An 18,777-nucleotide genomic window follows, 5' to 3' on the forward strand; every position below is an offset into this window, starting at 1 on the left:
GGGAGGTTTTTCATGTCATGGCTAGTTCTGGAATTCTTGCGGCCTGTAATATCCCGACTGTGCAGGTTTTTACTGGTGTAGCTGGCTCTGAAGCCTTCAGTGAGGGCAGAACCCATCTTAAGTGTGGGCAGAACACTGTTGCTTCATTACTTTTAAACCATTCCAGCCTCACAGCGATAGCCTTTATAATCAACTGCCTCCATGGAAGCAAGAGGCCACACTGGTGGGCGCAGCACTATGGAGGATGAACCGCCACCAAGCTACCCCAAGAGATAAGTCCCAGCAAGATATCATTCCCTACCTGTGCTGTGCCCCGACCGCCCCTAGCTGCCAGCAAATATGTAGACAGCACCCTGCAAAGTCCACTCTTTCCTTTACTCTTTGCCCCGTGTACCCTTGTCAATCCTTTGCCTCTCACACATCGCCTTTTCTTTCCCTCACTCCTTCTTTAGACTTTCCATTTTTCTTTCCAGTGCCCATTCAAAAGCCAAAACTTCTGACTTTGCTGATGCTTGTTTAATACATGTGTCTTTCCATATAAGGCACCGCATGGGTCTGTAAACTTTGGCTCTCCAGATGTTATGGAATACAACTCCCATCAGTCCTCTTGAACATTGTCAATGGGGAGAGACTGTGGGAAATGTAGTCCCAAACATCTGGAGAGCCGCAGGTTCTAGACCTCTAATATACAAGTGTGTACCTTTTTACTATGGTGCTCTTTTGTCATCTGAACAATGGGAACAATCGATTATTTATATCACTGTATGAATCTGGGCAAATCATTTCGAGCAATTCAAGTTTTAAAGTCTCTTTTCTGGTCCAGAGTGAAAACCGATACTTCACATTAACCCGCTTAACAATAAAGAGAGGGATGTTGCGTCTAACAAATCACTTACTGTACAAAACAATCGATTTTCAGTGCAATGGCTATTTTCTACCAACCTTCCTGACACTTTCTTCCCAAACACTTCACATAAACAAACAATATCTCAGCTTGGCAGAAATAACACTAGATTGCCTTGGTTTTACAATCTTCCACAAGCGGTTTAAGCACTGAAAGCAGAGTAAGTCTGCGAAGCAGGGATGTTTGCTTTAAAAGCACAAATAAGCACTTATAGTGAGTGCCCCCTGATCAGGAATGGACGGTAAGAATGCTTCAAGTAAGCAATGAGCAACAATAAGGAAAGGGGCGGGTCTTACAAGGAGGGCTTGAGCCTGCAACTCCCTCCCAAAAAACAAGAAATGGGGTGTTAAGTTAGGGTCCTTGCCAAGCACGACACAGACACTGGTGTAGGAACAGGAAACATCTTTACTGAGTTCCAGCTCCGGGTACAGGGTACAGGAATACATTTAGGCCACATCAAGTAAGTTACATGTACAAACATCCACCGTCATCCTCTCTCAGTCAACCAATCTTCTCAACTGACCTTCACAGAACCATTCAGAACATAACATTCTCAGACACAACATTCAATATCAGTCACTCCATTCGGTGCAGGTGCAGGGAAAGACAAGACACAACATATCTTCCCCGTAAACAACACTAGACACACCCAAGTAGCAAGAGACATACATACAGACGCAACAACACATGTACATCCCTCAACTTCCAAAAGAAATCCGGCCAACAATGCACCCACACAAACTTTGTAGCCATGGACAAGCTGCACCATAATATGCCACTCCCTTTCCTCTACCATAAAGGGACAGACACCAACAACTGAACAAAAGGATACCACATCCAAACTTTCAAGCAACTTCCGGCTTCCAGCCCCAAACCACATGACTGAATCAAAAACCATGCCATACTAGCATTTAAGGTGTGCCCAGGAAGGCACAGGGAACTGAGCCCCCCACAACCATGACGCACAAACATGTTAAGTGTGCCCCAGAAAACCTGAGGACTTTCGCCACTTTGCTCCCCAGTTAAGTGGAAACTTCAGAGGAGAATACCAAAAGGGCAGACGTAATATTAATTAATTTTGTAAAATCCATCATTCTCCCGCCTTTTGTACCTACATGGGGTATTTGAGTTCAATCTCAAACTCCACCTTCCAAGTCGTATAAATACTTGGACAAGGAAGAACAGACAAGAACAAAGAAAGATTCCCCATACGAAAAGTAGTGCTTTAACTTCCTATGAGAATCCACCATATTGTCCGGTTAATGAGATCAGCCACGGTCAGGCAATCCCTTCTAACTAGACACACCTGACACCCATGACTCCTCCCCACAAGGTTAAAAGGTGGAGCACAGAAGCATACAGCGAGTGAGGCAAAGCATTGAAAGGAGCTGGTTGTTCAGAGCAGTAACTGACCAGGCGAAGAGGAACGACTGGCCACAGAGAAAGAGGCAAGCTAACAAATGCTAAAGAATACTTCAACCATGCTGAGATGGCTCCCGAGAACCGCAACAGTTGTAGCCACCTGCTGGTAAGATTAACCAAGCCCAAGCGTGCTAACGGGTTGCAGACGGCCCTACAGGGCGAACAACAAAGTTGGAGAGGACCCGAGAATGCAGCAAACCCAGCCTTGGCTTCAAGAGAGAAAAGACGCTATAGATCAAAGCTTCCGTTCACAGCCGGTGAGTCCAAAAGAGAAAGAGAGTCTGTTCTGTGTCAGGAAGAGCTTGCAACAGTAGTGAAAAACGTACATGCCAACAGAAGCGATAACGAGTATGTTGAGTGTTAAAGAACTGTAAATAATGACGATACTAAGCAACAAAGTTGTCCGGCAAGGGGATTCCTACCCATTTGAAGGACATTGTGAAAGGTATACAAACTATGAAAGGAAATGAACAATTGTGTATATAGTTGTAATTCACGTTAGTTAGAACTACAAGAACCAGAAGGCATAGCTGAGGAAAGATCGAAGTGGTCCTGTTGGGGTGGAGCCAAAGCCCAAACACGTTCAAAAGACTTTGATAGCTATTTAGGGACTTGAGGCCGACCCAGGGGAGTCCTGAAAGCGGTGGCAAAATTCTAGGGGAAGGGTACCCCGAAGGGAAAAAAAGCAAAGCAAATGGTAACCCGATCAAGGGGAGACTCTGGTGAAAAGAAACAGGGAGAGGTTTGCCTGAGCCCTGAAGAGATGGATCCTGGGTAACACACCCGAGAAAAGTGTCAAGGCAAAATGTGAATCCAACTAAGGGATGCCTGCAAGTCGGGGTGAAGCATAATAACCCCTTAAACATTGAGTGAACCCGGCTGAGGGATGTCCACAGTGAATGATTATTTAAAAAGACATTGAGACTCAAGAACACTATAGGTGAAAAAATGTTTACTGAAAGGCTGTGGTGAACCCGACAGAAGGAGGCTGACATTTGAAAAGGATCGAAGCTCGGTTAATGGGGATCCAGGGGTGAGAAGTCATCACCCAAGGTAAAAGATTACGGAAAGGAACTTTTGTTTTGTTATTATTGACACATCAGGGCCACGAAGACAAGAGACTTTGTATGAAAGAAACTTGGCCACAGAAGGGCCTGATATCGCTGAAAAGAACTATAACCTCATGCTGGAGAAGCCCAGTTGTGTATTGGGCCCAGGAGTGCCACATTGTCCTGTGCTAAAAACGTACGGAAGGGAGAACCCAGCTATACCATCCTGACTTATAATTTTGTGAACACTTCTCTCTTTTCTGGTGAATTTTATCCCACACTATTTTGTAACTTAGCAGTATTAGCAATCGTTTTTTTTGTTTTTTTTAGTATAGGCCCTTTTTATTTGACAAGCCGCCACAAGGACTGCCGTATTAAGTTGCTAGCTCTCATCTTACATTTAAATTTAGATTAGTTGGGGGATTTTTTTCTCACCCATTTATATAGAAATCTACCAAAATTTCACCTCCAGAACTCAGACTGCCGGAAATGTCCAACTTTTTTTTCTGCCCCCCCCCCTTACACCACATATATATGTGGGAGGGGGGTGTGGGATATAATACAAGTATGGGGAGCTGCGGGGGGTGTGTGGTGTAAAGGGGATTGGAAAAGAAATGAAAGTCGCCATTTTCAGCCTTCGGACTTCTGGGGGTCGCAGTAATCACATATATCCCATTTATACAGTTTAATGAACAGCCTTGAACTGTGTTCACTTGGGTCTTCCTTTACTGTTGCCACCATGAGTTCCTTACAGCACAGAGACTGATCTCCCAAACACCTCTCCACTACAACATACCAGGGTACCGCAGAGGACACGGAGAGAGGATCTCACAAAACACACATGGAGAGTGAATCTCCCAATGCACAGTATACCACACACTCATCATACCATAAACAAAACTCATCCCCCAAATACAATGTTAACCATTCCAACTGCAACTCACTGGCTGCCCACTATTAAAATGTGCGCACCATTTCCAACACGGCAGGGTTCTCTAAGTACCTCGGTTAACCAAAACCCCACAGAAAGAGTACTCCAGGTACTGTGGGTATCGACACCCACAAGATGCCTGTGCTGAAAGATCACATTCCACAACTTCAGCAACTCCAATTTAGAAAGCCAAGCACAACCACACCTCATCATGACACACACAAGAGACAGTGCAGAACACATATTCTACACAGTTATCACAGTTACTAAACACATTAAAATAAACCCCCCTTACTGTTTTACTTAAAGCATTGAAACTATGCACTTGAAATTCTAATTCTAAATCAATGTTCAGTAAAAATCCAGCCTGTAAACTAAAAGGGTTAACAGAACATGCATCATATGTTGAACACTACCCTACTATCTTAGGAAGTCCATGTCCTAACTAACTTTAAAACACAAAGTCCAACCTGTAAAAGCAGGGGTTAAAACACGTCTAGAATTAGTGCACACTAAACCTCAGCAAAACAAAACTAAATGCACAATAAATCTCTCTTAAACAGAGGCTACGACTTCCAAAACACAAGCACATCAACATATGTGGAATAATCAACAGCCCTCACATCACACTATTCCACATCTCTAATGTGAATTAAACACTTAAGAATCTCTCTGTTCAAGTGAGATCTCCCTGAAGAAATTAAAGAAATCATGATCTCATGCCTGGAGTACCAACAAATTGCTATTTTCCAGACTTTCCACTACATCACTGCCTCCTGGTGCCGTCCAGAACAGTGTACACATGTTGCCCCAGAGTACCTTAGAGAGACAGGTCCCCCTGCCTCTCCGGCTCTTTTGCTCACATAGGAACCTACTTCTTTTTTGTTCGTTCTAACTAGAGTAGCCCGTTTCACTGGGATCCCACAAGAGCCATCAATATCTCAGGTGTGCCTCACTTATGCAAGTAGGTCTGCCCCACGCAGCAATATGTTCACCAGTTTCCTCCAGCAAGGTCTCTGTTAGCTCTTCTCTGGCCCGCAATGCTTTAACTCTTATGCTCCCACCTGGATACTGGCTACTTCGCTGCCTCTTGCGGACGCAACTGGTTCCTGCAGTCACCACTGGCCTTCCTTGGCCTGGGCTGTCTGCCCCTCGCAGACTACAAACTTAGGCTTGAATGCCTCATGCAGCAAAGTTACTGCCTGCCCCTTGCAGACTCAGTGGGCCCTTAGCCCCTTAAAGTCTATATCCCTTGCAGACCCAACAGGCCCCCAGGACCTGGCACTGCCTCCTCACAATAATGGTTGGGCCTCACCTGCCCACTGCAGCCCACAGCGCTTCTAATGTCACTGTCTGCCCCTTGAAGACCTGATAGGTCCCCAGAACCTGGCGCTGTCTACTCACATCAATGGCTGGCCCTTACAAGCTCTACTGCAGCCTGAATCTTCTATTGTTTTGGGGGGCATTGGATGTCCCCCTCCTGGTGCAGTCCCCCCAGCACAGCCAGAATCCTCATAGCTATTGTTAAGTTGGGGTCCTGGCCAATCATGACACTGACCCTGGTATAGGAAACAGCTTTAATGAGGTCCAGCTCCAGGTACAGGGTACAGGAATACATTTAGGGAACATCAGGTAAGTAACATGGAGATAACAACCAACGGCATCCTCTCTCCGTCAGCCCATATGTCAACCCTGTTTTAAAGTTATTTAGAACCTGGACTTCCTAAGTTATTAGGGTAATGTGCAAGTTATAATGCATGTTCTGTTAACTCTTTTAGTTTACAGACTGGATTTTTACTGAAGAACATTGAATTAGGAAATGAATTTCAAGTGCATAGTTTCAATGCTTTAAGTAAAACAGTAAGGGAGGTTTATCTTACTCTGTTTAGTGAACTGTGAAAAATGTCCCGAATAATGTGTTCTGCATTGTCTGGTGCGAGTGTCATGATGAGGTGTGTTCATGCTTGGCTTTCTGAATTGGAGTTGCTGAAGATGTGGAATGTGGTCTATCAGCACAGGCATTTTGTGGGGTGTTGACACTCGGAGTTCTGGGAGTGCTCTTTCAGTGGGGTGTTGGTTAATCAGGATACTTGGACTTCCCTCCCATGTTGGAAATGGTGCACACATTATGGCAAGCAGCCAGTGAGTTGCAGTTGGAATGGTTAACGTTGTATTTGGGAACTGAGCTTTGTTTATGGTATGACGAGAGAGTGGTATACTGCGTGTTGGGAGATCCGCTCTCCATGTGTGTTTTGGGAGATCTGCTCTCTGTGCCCTCTGGGGTACCCTGGCATGTTGTAGTGGAGAGGTGTTTGTGAGATCAATTCTTCATGCCTTCCGGGGCACACTTTGCCTGCTAGTACAGCATGGTTTTGCCTCAGCCTGGAAGCCCGAAGTTGTTTGAAAATGTGGATGTGGTATCCTTTTGTTCAGTGGTTGGTGGCTATCCCTTAGTAGTAGAGGAAAGGGAGTGTCATGTTAGGCACTTCTCCCTCCCCCCCTGGCCCTTCCCCTCTATCTCCCCCGCCCTTGCGCGATCTGAATGACACAAGGCCTAGTAAGATGGTTGTTTTGTCTTCCTTCTGTTTCTCCCTCGTTGTCTTGTCGCGCCTAGAAACACTTGTGGACAGGCGCGTTATAAATGACATATCATATCATAAGTTGCAGATTTTCTTTGGAAGTTGAGGGATGTGCATGTGTTGTTGCATGTTGTTTAATTTTATCTGGGCCCCTTGTAAAGACACGGTTTCGACCAAGCGGCCCAGATAAAATTACAGAAAAAACAAACAATGTAACACAATGTTATGTAGTCCAAAATGAGCTAGTCATGAAATGCAGCCATAAAAATGATCACGGAAAGCACCATGACTATTTTGTGTGAAGCACTCTCTCACAGTGTGTGGTCCCAGGTGCTTCTCATTTTAGGAATGTGAGCAAAGGACATATTTTAAATAATGAAGAAACAATATTTGCTATTGTTTTGGACTTTTCTGCTATGATACGTCTGAAACTATTTACATTTTTAAATGGCAGCCATCTAGCTGATATTTGTGTTGCCGGGTCGGGAGGATACGTCAGGGGCAACATGTTTGTCTTGGAAGAAAGACAACGCAGAGCAACACAGGTTTGAATCAGGTTCTGAGTTTAGTGCTTGGTCAGCTGTATTTAGCGCATTATAAAGGATGAATTCATTAATTGCTAGAGCTGGGAAAAAGTTTGTTTTACTATCAGCATACAGTCAGTTTCACGTCAAGTTTAAAATCCAATAATTTTGCCATTGAACCGCAAATCAACTTGAACATTTATGAGTTTAGCCATTGGCGATTCCATTTTTTCAACAAAAGTTGTATTTCCTATTTGAATCAATTACTTTTGCTGTGAATTTCTTGCTTTGTAAAGACTCAAATAGTTTTTGAAAAATTGTTTTTTTCAATCCATTTAATTTTATACCATATTGTTTTCTTTCTTGGGAATTTCTTTTTAATACGTGTATTTGCGTTTGCTTCTTTGGCAGGGTGAATCACATTTTGTGGATTTTCTTGGTAGAACCTGCACAGCCTTAAACGTTAGCATGTCACATTGGATACTGTAAATTGCACAGCTACATGGTTTCTAACAGCAAATAATTACACAGTGCGACCGTAATGCATAGAAAATGTTCATTTACCTGGATCTTCTATAGACAAATTCCTCGTTAACCACTGGACAATATCAGAACCTAAAGAGAGAAAAAAGACTATCATTAGAGATTTTTGTTTCAAAATACGATGTTCATTATTAGACGCTTTTTATAAAATAGAAAATAATTGAAAATCGAGAGGAATACACATGTCATGTACTGCAATTTCGATTCAATAAACGATGGAAACTGCATAAGTGAAACATAAAACCAACTTTTTTCTCATTTTGAAGGATTCACATACATCAGCCTACAGCTCAATTTACAATATTTCCTAGCCACTCATGTATCAAATATATGTGTATGTTAAGTGACACTTGTGATTTCAGGTCATATGTTGAGAAGATCCATTATAGGGTGAGGGAGGGCTTCTTTGTCCTTGATTCTGCAGTGGGGTCAAAGATCAAACCAGACGCAGATTCATCAAATGGCATAATGCATTCTTGTACAGCAATTGATGAAAATAAAGACTGCACATTTAACAAAGCTTTACAATGACAAATCAATCAGCATGCTCATGATTAATGTTGGTGGGATTCATGCATCCCTGTGCCTTAACAAACACACATCTGTGGGATGTTCCCAAAGGCAGTGATCATGTGGGAATTCAGGTGTCCACCTTCTCGCCCCTTTATGCATAATGCAGGGAAGGACTCTTACTGGCCCATCTGTAAACTATCCTTCATGCTACAGCACTGGATCCAGCCACTGCTGCAGCATATCCCTACCTATTGTTAGGTAGGGCTGAAAATGCATTTTTAAATATTAAGAATGTTTGATAATCCCCATGTGTGGTATGAGTTTACAGCTGTAGAAGGGGGCCTCCAGATTTCTGCATGTTGTAACAGTAATGACAAACAATACAAGGAGGTGGTGTCCCGCAGGAAAGCAGCATAAACATTACGTGTTTTATTTCATTACGGAGTCCATTTGTACCGTGTTACATATGGAATAATGTATAGGCATAAAAGTTCATCAGCATCCTGAATACTTAGGATCATAAACTGAAACAATGTTATTTGTGAAAAAAAAAGATAGAAACATACATCCGAGGACAAAATCCACACTAACAGTTCACAATTTACAACAAATATAAAACCAATCAATTACATGTGCAGAAATTAGCAATTAAGTGCATCAAAAATCAAGGCCTACATACATGTCTAAATTCATGTGCGAGATCATTGTGTGTCTCGTATGTAAACCTAATATTTTGCACAACAGACAGCATAAAAGTGCAAGGATTAATCAGAACAACATTCAGGTCACGTAACTAATAGACCATATATTAGACCAGTGGTCTTCAAACTTTTTGTGCCAGGGCCCCCCTGAGCAAGCAAAAAATTGTTCGGGACCCCCTGCCCCACACCTCTGTGTTGGTGTTATTTGTTTTATAGAGATAACTGTGAAATGTGTGATGTCCATACACAAGCACACTGGATTCTTTTGCATATGAGACTCTGACGAGCATGCCAATCAAAGAAGTTGCCCCACATTGTAAATCCACTAGGCCAGTGGTCTTCAACATTTTGTGGCCTGCAACCCGCCTGAGCAAATTTTAGGCAGGCCGTGCCCCCCAAAAAATGCCAAATGGACAGTATATGTTGCGCACGTCACTGCACCCTACTCCCAGTATAGTACCTGGGCTCCCCCATCTTCTCCCATCACAGTGGCTGGGCTCCCCCATCCCACTCCTCCCTAGTCCCTGGGCTCTCCCCACACCATAACACACCCTGGGCTCTCCCCACCCTGATCCCACCACTAGATCCCACCACTATCCCATGTTTCCCACCCTTCCTGCTCCTGCCACAGTCCCTGTGCTCCCACATCCTCGTTCCCAACACAGTCCGAGAGCCAGTGGCAGTTTGTGAATTGTTTAAGTGGAGGGGCATAACTATTTCCCCCCAAAAATGCCATAGTGACCGAGCACAGTGAGGGAGTCTGAACCAATCAAGGGGGGTTCGTCGGGTCTCCCCCCGTGAATTTTAAAAAATAAAATAATGGGTTAAAATGTTGCATTGTAGAGCATTCTTTTTTTAAAAATGGGTAAATATCCAAACAGTTTGTAATTGCTGCTGGGGGGGCGGTAGAGGGGGCAGGGGCCAGGCATGACATGTTTTACTCCGACATCCATGATAGATGTCCAGCAAAAATATACTATCCCTGTCCCCTGGGCCACACTAGGCCTAACACAATCAACATGGTTATGTGTGTATGCAAGGCGCTAGGGTGCCAAGGGGGAAAGAATGGTATTTTTGACTGGACATCTATGATAGAAATCCAGTAAAAAATACCATCCCTGTCCCCTGGGCTCCACAGCACCTCAGAAGGAGAGCTGATTTTGGCAGGTGGGTAGGGGGTTTGTGCAACAAAGGCATTTAGGCATTTTTAAAATGCCTTTGTTGTACAACCCTCCTTCCCCCCTCTATCCACCACTTGCCAAAATCAGCTCAACGGACCAAAACAAACGAAGACACACACACATTCATACAGCAATCACTCTATCATTCACACAGGCATCCATCACCATACACTCACACATAACACAAGCATTCACGCATCCATACACATTTCAATAAAATAAATGAACATGAACATACCTTCTGCATTGGACTGCATGCGGGTGCTGAAACACCCTGTTCCAGGCTTCTCTGTCCGTATGTGTGAGGAGGCGCAGGAGCTCCCCCTCAAACATACAGACACGCAGTGCCCAAGCCAGCATTTCCAAAGAGCTATGCAATGCTGGCGAAGCAAAACGCCCCAGCCTTGCATGGCTCAGTGAGCATGTGCGGCTGGGGAATGAACTGAACTGTCAAAGGGAAATAGGGTTTCCCTTTGACAGTTCAGCCAGCCCAGGAGCACTCCCTCAGCTGGAAAAAGCAGCTGATGGAGTGCTTATTGTTTCACTGGGCTGGCTCCTTAGCTCCTCCATAATGGGTGAGGGGCCACTGGGTGGGCGCCCCCTCACCATTATGGATGAGCCGCCAGGCTCGGACTGGCCTAAAGGGCAATGCCAGTACCAAAAATACAAAATGCTAGTGTGGGCCAGTCAAAATGGCCCAACTTTTTGGCCAATGTGGGCCAGTTTGATGAGTTACTTCACTATGCAGTTAGTAATATTGACCATTGTTGCTGAATAAATATTCTACAAATATCGCAATGCACTTATATTTTAACACAAAGCACCCCCTTGGGTACTATTCAAACAGTGTGTGAATGACTATCCATTTACAACTGCGGGTCACTTTTTCATTGGTGCCTGAGACAGTGGTTCTCATTACGACCCTGGTGGTAGCCGTACCTGTAATACAGGCAAGGCTGCCGCCAGAGTTGTTTTTTTTTGGCGCTCTTGAATGGGCAATTACCAGGGTATTGCAACCCCAGCAGACCCAGTAATTACACATTCAAGGGCACCGGAATAAATTATTCCCCATTCCTATTTCAGCCCCATAGTGCTCAATGGGAATGTGGATGCCTGTATCATCGGCACCATTCATAACGGTGCCGGTGCTACAGGCATGCTGTGCTCGCGGGTGCCGCTCTGCCTGTCAGGTCAGACCTGGCGGGCTGACGGGCACCCACGAGCACAGCTCGTAGTATGGCAGTATGGTAGCAACGGTGCCAGTAGCGCTACCGGCACCATTGTTACCTTACCGCCATACTTGTAATGAGGCCCAGTGCCATGCTTCAGCCCGACTATGTGAGCCGCCCCTGCCCATTTCTTCCAATCTAAAAAAAAAGAATACTTTTTTTTTTTTACATTTCATGCTGGGCTCTCACGGCCCCACAGGGATGCGGCCACTGACCCCCACGGGGCCGCGTCCCACAGTTTGAATACCGCTGTATTAGAGCCTATTAGGTCATTAAAAAAATATCAATGGTCAATATTGACGATACACTACTTTCCACAGTTTAATATCCAACCATTCATAGTGGACAAAAATGACGTTTCATGGCCGAAACTGATACACATAGACGCATTAAATGTGACATTCTAAAAGACTCTGGATGTTCGTGTCAAAGAGTGTATATAAATTCAACGAGGCAGGAAAAGACTGGAGACCACAGCGCTGTACACGTGGTAATTAAACACAAATTAATCAAGCAAATACAATTGAGCGGTTGGTGGTGATCCTGCCGCGGGTGATTTATCTGACCATGGGACCACTGCCCAAGGACTCCAACAATTGAGAAACTAAACAAATGATACAAAACCACTGCGCGTGTGCACCAACAGTTTTAATGTAAATGAGATGAATAAGTTGGTTTCAGCCGACACGTGTTTTGAGAACAGCACGTGTTCTAACGCTTGAACGTGCTGCCACGCCCACTCGTGTTCAGTAAAAACTATAACAATTCAAAATTGTTGCAAAACTGTGGTTGCACATCTCAATAATAAAGAACTGCAGGGATATATAACGTCTTTACTATTGAGATGTGCAACCACAGTTTTGCAACATTTTTGAATTGTTATAGTATTCACTCAACACGAGTGGGCGTGACAGCACGTTCACGCGTTAGCGTTAGAAGAAGAGCTGTGCTCGAAACATGTGTCGGCTGAAACCAACTTATTCATCTCATTTACATTAAAACTGTTGGTGCACATGCGCAGTGTGATTGTATCATTTGTTTATTTTGTCAAAGAGTGTACTTTGGAGAAAAACGAAGACAAGAAATGTATCCAAATGTTTTCATGAAAACAACGAATTGCTGGAGGTTTCTGTCTTGGAAGGATGTTGCTTGCAGCTCTGAGCTTTGTATGCACATATCAGGCAACAGTACCTAATTACGATGCAAAAATAGACTGTGCAAAACAATTTGTTTTAACTGAAACTACTTGCATTTCTCACAAATAACTGAATGCCATTAGAAAAACGCGTGTTATCGAAATATATTTCTGAAGACATTTCCAAGGATCATGTTTGATCAAGGGTGTTTGCAGTAAAAGGCCTTAGATGAACAGACTGCACTCTTGGGTTACTCTGAGTTCCAATTCCAGGTACATGTACTTGCAAGACATAGGGGACACACACCCGACTTTCCGTACCTTCCCTGTTCTCACTCCAACTCACACACAGTGAATATTCATTCAAACTCCCTCACCAAAGTTCCACGCTAACCCATCCACATGACATCACAGACATTCCATAAATCATTATTCACGCAGATCCAAAAAGCACATTACCACGCTGTACAAAACCCTACGAACTGTATCGTACAGGATGCACACACATGTTCAAATTCATCAACCAGTAAAATAAATTGTGATGTTGGTAGCATTGGCGCAGAGTGCTTCTAGCATGTTGCCCCCTCAATACAAGCTTCCCGGGGATGGGGGGAATTATACAATCGTGTAGCCCATAATTCGAACAACAAACTCTGCTGTGTGGATTTTCACCTCCTTGTCTTTCCTCTATCTCTTACTTTCAGGCTTTGAGCCCTACAATAAAATCTAAAGCACAAATTAAAAATAAATTCAAGATTTTTAATGACAGCCAATGAGAGGACGAGGAACAAAAAAGTTTCTTTTTTTAAAGTGCACAAATTAATTGTTCCTTCTATATACTGCTGTGTTTCATGTCTGGGTGTACTTTTTATATACGTTGGTGCTTCATGTCTGGGTGTTACTGGGAAAACGCGTTACATTATACCCAATTATTGTTATCTTTTAGATGATGCATTGAGCTGTTCCATGCGTGTGCCACCTTATTTCAAAACGGGGTGCCGCATAGAAAGTACATTGGCACATACTGCTCTCGGTCTTGCCCGCATCTAGATTTCCCTAACTGAAGGCTTTTCTTGGTTCTCCACTCTGTCACCCATCGAACGATCTTTGGGTGGGCATACTGTATGGATTCTAGGTCATACTCTTTGTGGTCGCATATGGGCATTGCTAAGAAGCACATGGCATTGCTGTATATTGTGCCCTCTTGTATATCAAATCCGGGTATCCCTAAATACCTAAACTAAAACATATTACCCCACCAAATTCACATTCCACACCTAAACTGCCTTGGAGTGAAACTAGGCTGTGGTGTATTATCTCTTTGCATGCACCCAGGAACCATCAAGTAAGGAGTAGCCCAATATAGTGAAATATTGTCAGCATCAGCATCATTAAGTTTCCCAGACCCTAGCATACTGCACGGTGGCAGTGGGACACCGAAGCACGGTCAGCTGAGTCAGAAGGGAAGTGAAATATAGAGTTAGACCAATACGACAAACACAGCACAACCATCCACTGATTGGCTAGCATATACAACACCGGGCAACAAAGACCCACGCACCGCTGGGGGTTGAATTCTACAGGCCAGATCCAAAACCTGCTTTGGTACATTCTACCTCTCTGCCTGCTGACATGCCCAGGTCCTTCACGGAGCACACACCGCAAGAAGCAACTCAGGAAGATGGATGCAAGCCAACACACAAAGACGCCAGTTCCTCCTGGTTCTGGGCCTATCCTTTCACTCTTCCCTCACTAACCAACCCTGCTGTCCTCTTTCAGGAAAATGGATGCATGAGGGCAGAACCTTGCAACCGCCTCACTGCAGAGCCAAACGTATACGCAAGCAATTTAAGAATACAATTTTAAAACACTAACTTCGGCACCTTGGCAAATTTGTCACAGCACAGATGCTCAAGGCCGCATCTGACCCACCTTTGGGATGGCACCTGTATGCTTAATTAAAAGCATATGATACACCCAGATTTCAAAGTATAAGCCAACTAAAAATTCAACATATGGACTTTCTTCTGCCAGTTGCTTAATGGACACGACCAAACTTTGGAATGACACTGGCATGTTTAATGAGAAGGACATAATGCTCAGGTCTAAAAGCAATTGCATGTGGGAGCACCATGTTAATAAGTGGGTCGCAAGAGAAAATCAATTACCTCCTGCAATAATAGAAGGTAAATAAGATAGTAAGATGATAATAGGAGGTTGATATGTTTATCATAATAGTCGGAGAATACAGAGGCAACCATGACGGATTACAACGCTTACTCAAGTACTTTCTTTTCCCCCAGACCCACTGAAACCCATACCTCCGTCTCCAGAGCATGCTACAAGAACCCTACAAAATTAAATAAATAAATAAATATAGTTAACAATAACACTTAAGTTCTGTTTATACATTATGTATGGAAGATGCCGTATTTGAACCTAAGTTGGCAGATTCATGCTCACACTTTTTATTTGGAAATAGTTGGAATTTCAAGAAATCACAAATGAATAATGACAATGAAGGTGGCGTGCTAAAGAATACTGGCCGGTACACTGAAACACTTCAAATACAATGGTAAACTGCACGGATGTTGATAGCAAACTCTTTTCTAACAGTAAACCCTCTAACGTGAAGATAACTAATAGAATTTCATGGGGCTCAATTACTGTGGCAAGCACTATGTTAGCAAATGAATTATGAAATTGATTGAGGAGTGTTCACCCATATGGACTCCATCATATTTTTTAGTTCTGTGAGATACACAACTATTGTGAAGATAACTAACATAATTACATGGAGCAAATACACTGTGACAAATACTGTTTCAATAAATGACCTATGACTGTCAAGATTTCGAAATCATAACCCAAGTAATCCAAGAACTGAAATGTTCCTGAGGAGGCACAATTGGGAGGTGTGAAACACGTGTTGCCACAGCATTTCCGTAAATTGGCACAGTGTTTAAGAAAATTGACAGTTTTCCATGAATCAAAATTATTGACCATGAGAAGGATGATTGCGATTGATCTAGACATAAAAACAAACTCCTGGATAAATACAGCAAAATAACACTGCTTCAACACAGCACATTGCTTTGCCATTAATTCAAAGTGTGGGGACTTTGGCATGGCTGGTCATGTCTCCTACATGCTACCACAAGCTCTTTCCACTACCCAGGTCATATGATGCCATACAATGAAACCTATAAAAAAAACTATAATAAATTATCCCTGTGTAGCTCATTGTTAATTTTTCTGTAAACTACACGCCGAGAACAATTTATGTTTGTACTTGCATGCAAGCAGTTCCCATCCATGCAATTTGAATCATTTGCACTATCAAGTACAAAATGCAGGTGTAAAAAGCAGGCAAAATCACCTTTTGTATGTTCTTTTCGCTGCACGCCATTTCTGAATCGAATGCAGCCTTTACAATGGATTCCAGTGGAATCCGCCTGCTTTTTGCTGGTCTAAAAAGCAGGCGGATTATATTGAAATCCATTAGTGTTACGACAGCAAATACAAAGAAGGTGCTAAGACAGGCGTGCTACCTGCATACTGCCTCTCTATAGCACCTTTTATTATGCTCCAGGAACTTGGAACAGGAGCCTCTGTGTGGTGGGGAATGATTATAATGGAATATGAGGACACATCTAGAAGAGATTTAAAGCGCAATGGACTGCCTGCATGATAGACTTGCGGCATGCTATGCACTAGGCCCGGAAGTAACTAATTCTTACCGGTTTATTGCCTGTTGCCAAGGAGTTGCTTTTATCTCCTGCTCATCACATTTATATTTCGATTCCTGTCAGATTTTGCTGGATATGCAACTGGCAGTGATGATCATTAACAGAAGGGCATTCCATTAAGGGCAGAGCTGGGGGCACTGGGGAAAGAGGGCCTCATCTAGGGAGACCGTTTTTTTTAAAATAAGGCCACTCCAGAGACACTGTGGAAGAGGCCCTCGTCTAGGGAGACAGGTTTCTTAATAAGTAGGCCCACACACTACTTTTGGCGCTCCAGCACTTCCTTCTACTGCATCCACCTATTTGCTGGTCTTACCCTGACCCCCCCCTCCCTGACCACCAACCCGTGATTAGCCTCTGGGGCCTGGAAACATCATAACATCATCTGGGTGGTCCCAGCCCCCGCGTGCACCCTTGGAAGGCACCTGTGCGCCTGGTGGGTGAAGCAGCGTTTTGGTCCTCAGAAGCCCCCGCTGTCTGTTCTTATTTTGAATTTGGGGTTGACTTTATTTATTTATTTTCTTTATTTCCGGCGACTACTCCGGAGCCTCCTTTAACTGCGTCCACATATTTGCTGGTCTTGCCCTGCTCCCCACCAAGGCAAAGGGCAGCTGCTGACCAAGCAGCTCCAGTCCGTGTTGGTCCACCACTCGGATTAACTATGCTAAACCCATAGGAAGAGCACTTTTTGGGCAGCTTATAACTTCGCTCCCCCTGGACGAATCCTCACCAAATTTAGCAAAAAAAGTATATGGCCCACTCTGAATTTTGCAAAGGGTAGTGAGGTTTGGTCCAGGGGGGGGAAGATATAGTGGTAGTCCCAAAATTTCTTTTATTCCCATAGACATAATGGGAAAAAACTTTGCTCACGTCTACAGCCAAAACCGCTGGACAGATTTTCACCAAATTTGTGGCAGGAGCAGCGGCTTGGTTCCGAAAGCGTGCATTTGTTAATTTGGTATAAATCCGTCCAGTAGTTTTTTTAAAATGACCAAAACGTGAGGCAAAAAAATCTGTGATATCTATGTCTGCTCCGCGGATTCACTTCCCTGTTCGGTCTGCAGACTGGCTGCCGATTGGCCAGAAAATGTGCTGACTTTTGCATGGTCTGCGGACATCGGCACACGCTGGCTGATTGCCTGGTGAGAAAACGCGAAATGCGTTGGTTTTCCTGAAGCGGCCGCCACCTTGGATACGCAGACTTTTTTGGGGTCCGCGGACTGTGCAGTGAATTTTTTAAAAAGCAGCATTTCACTTGTCAAACTTGACAAACAATCTCTGGGGATGTTGGGGGGGTGAGGATTGGATTGGATATGGCCATGAGAAGCCAAAAAACGGGTTGTTTCACCCCTCGAAAGTCCGCGAACAATGCAGATGTCCTGGGGCAGTCCTGTGGTGTTCGCGGACACTTCAGATGTCCTAGGACATCTGTACCTATTTCTGCATTATAGGGTTGGAGAAAGGTAGTTTTTGGATGGCTTATAACTTTTGCGCCACTCAATGAAACTGCATGTAATTTAGCAATTTTATTCTAGAACTAATCCTGAATGGTTTTGCAAAGTTTTGTGGGATTCTGTCAAGAGGGGGTATAATTAGAGGGGGGGTCCAAAAATATTTTAAAGGCATATAAATGTGGTGTCATTTGATGAATCTGCACAACATTTGGCAAAACAATGTTGGATCTAGATATAAATGGTTTTCTAAAGTTTGGTGGGATTTTCTCAAGAGGGGCGAAATTAGAGGGGTGGTCTTAACATTTTTAGATGGCATATAACTTTGTTGCTATTTGATGAATGTGGACAAAAGTTTTGTGAAAGATTATAGACCAAACCTTCAATGTTTGTGTAAAGACTGAATGGTTTTTTTCAAGTGGGGGCTAAGTTATATGACTATTGTGTGTACATACATTTTGACACTTTTAAAAAAAATAAAACATGTGCGGATTTCTAGCAAACTCGTGAGGAGCATTGGCAAGTACATTAAAGGATGGTTTTGCAAATGTGCCCGTGTTTTATTTTTTGACAAGTGTAATAATGTAGGTACAAAAAATAGTCATATACCTTTGGTGACTGAAGTATAGCCTGTTGCCGTGGGCACTAGCCAGATTGTCTGGGTCATGGCATAAGGTCATGACGCGGACAATCTGTCTACTGGCCATGACCGCTAGGGACGAAAAATGGTCTTAAAGTGGCTATGTCTACCTGGAACCGGCTATGTGGTAAAGTTATTCGAAGGCAAGATAGATTTGAAAGGGGAAAAAAAGTGCTTGTGGTAATATGTTCATAGGGTTTTGCAGGCTGCCATGGCAAGGGAAGAGGGG

The 18,777-nt window shown here is 43.6% G+C and overlaps 1 protein-coding gene across 4 annotated transcripts in view; it reads right to left on the bottom strand.

Annotated features, from left to right (window-relative positions):
• The window catches only part of RGS7 (regulator of G protein signaling 7), a 2,057,596-nt gene that overhangs the window by 1,002,942 nt on the left and 1,035,877 nt on the right, over positions 1-18,777 (bottom strand). For all 4 annotated transcript variants that reach the window (XM_069607899.1, XM_069607897.1, XM_069607898.1 and 1 more), the window contains exon 4: positions 7,974-8,024. In XM_069607899.1, coding sequence (XP_069464000.1) covers positions 7,974-8,024 — 51 coding nt within the window. The remainder of the gene's footprint in view (positions 1-7,973; positions 8,025-18,777) is intronic.

The sequence above is a fragment of the Ambystoma mexicanum genome, chromosome 4q (assembly GCF_040938575.1).
Source record: "Ambystoma mexicanum isolate Mex_15411 chromosome 4q, UKY_AmexF1_1, whole genome shotgun sequence".
Taxonomy (NCBI): domain Eukaryota; kingdom Metazoa; phylum Chordata; class Amphibia; order Caudata; family Ambystomatidae; genus Ambystoma; species Ambystoma mexicanum.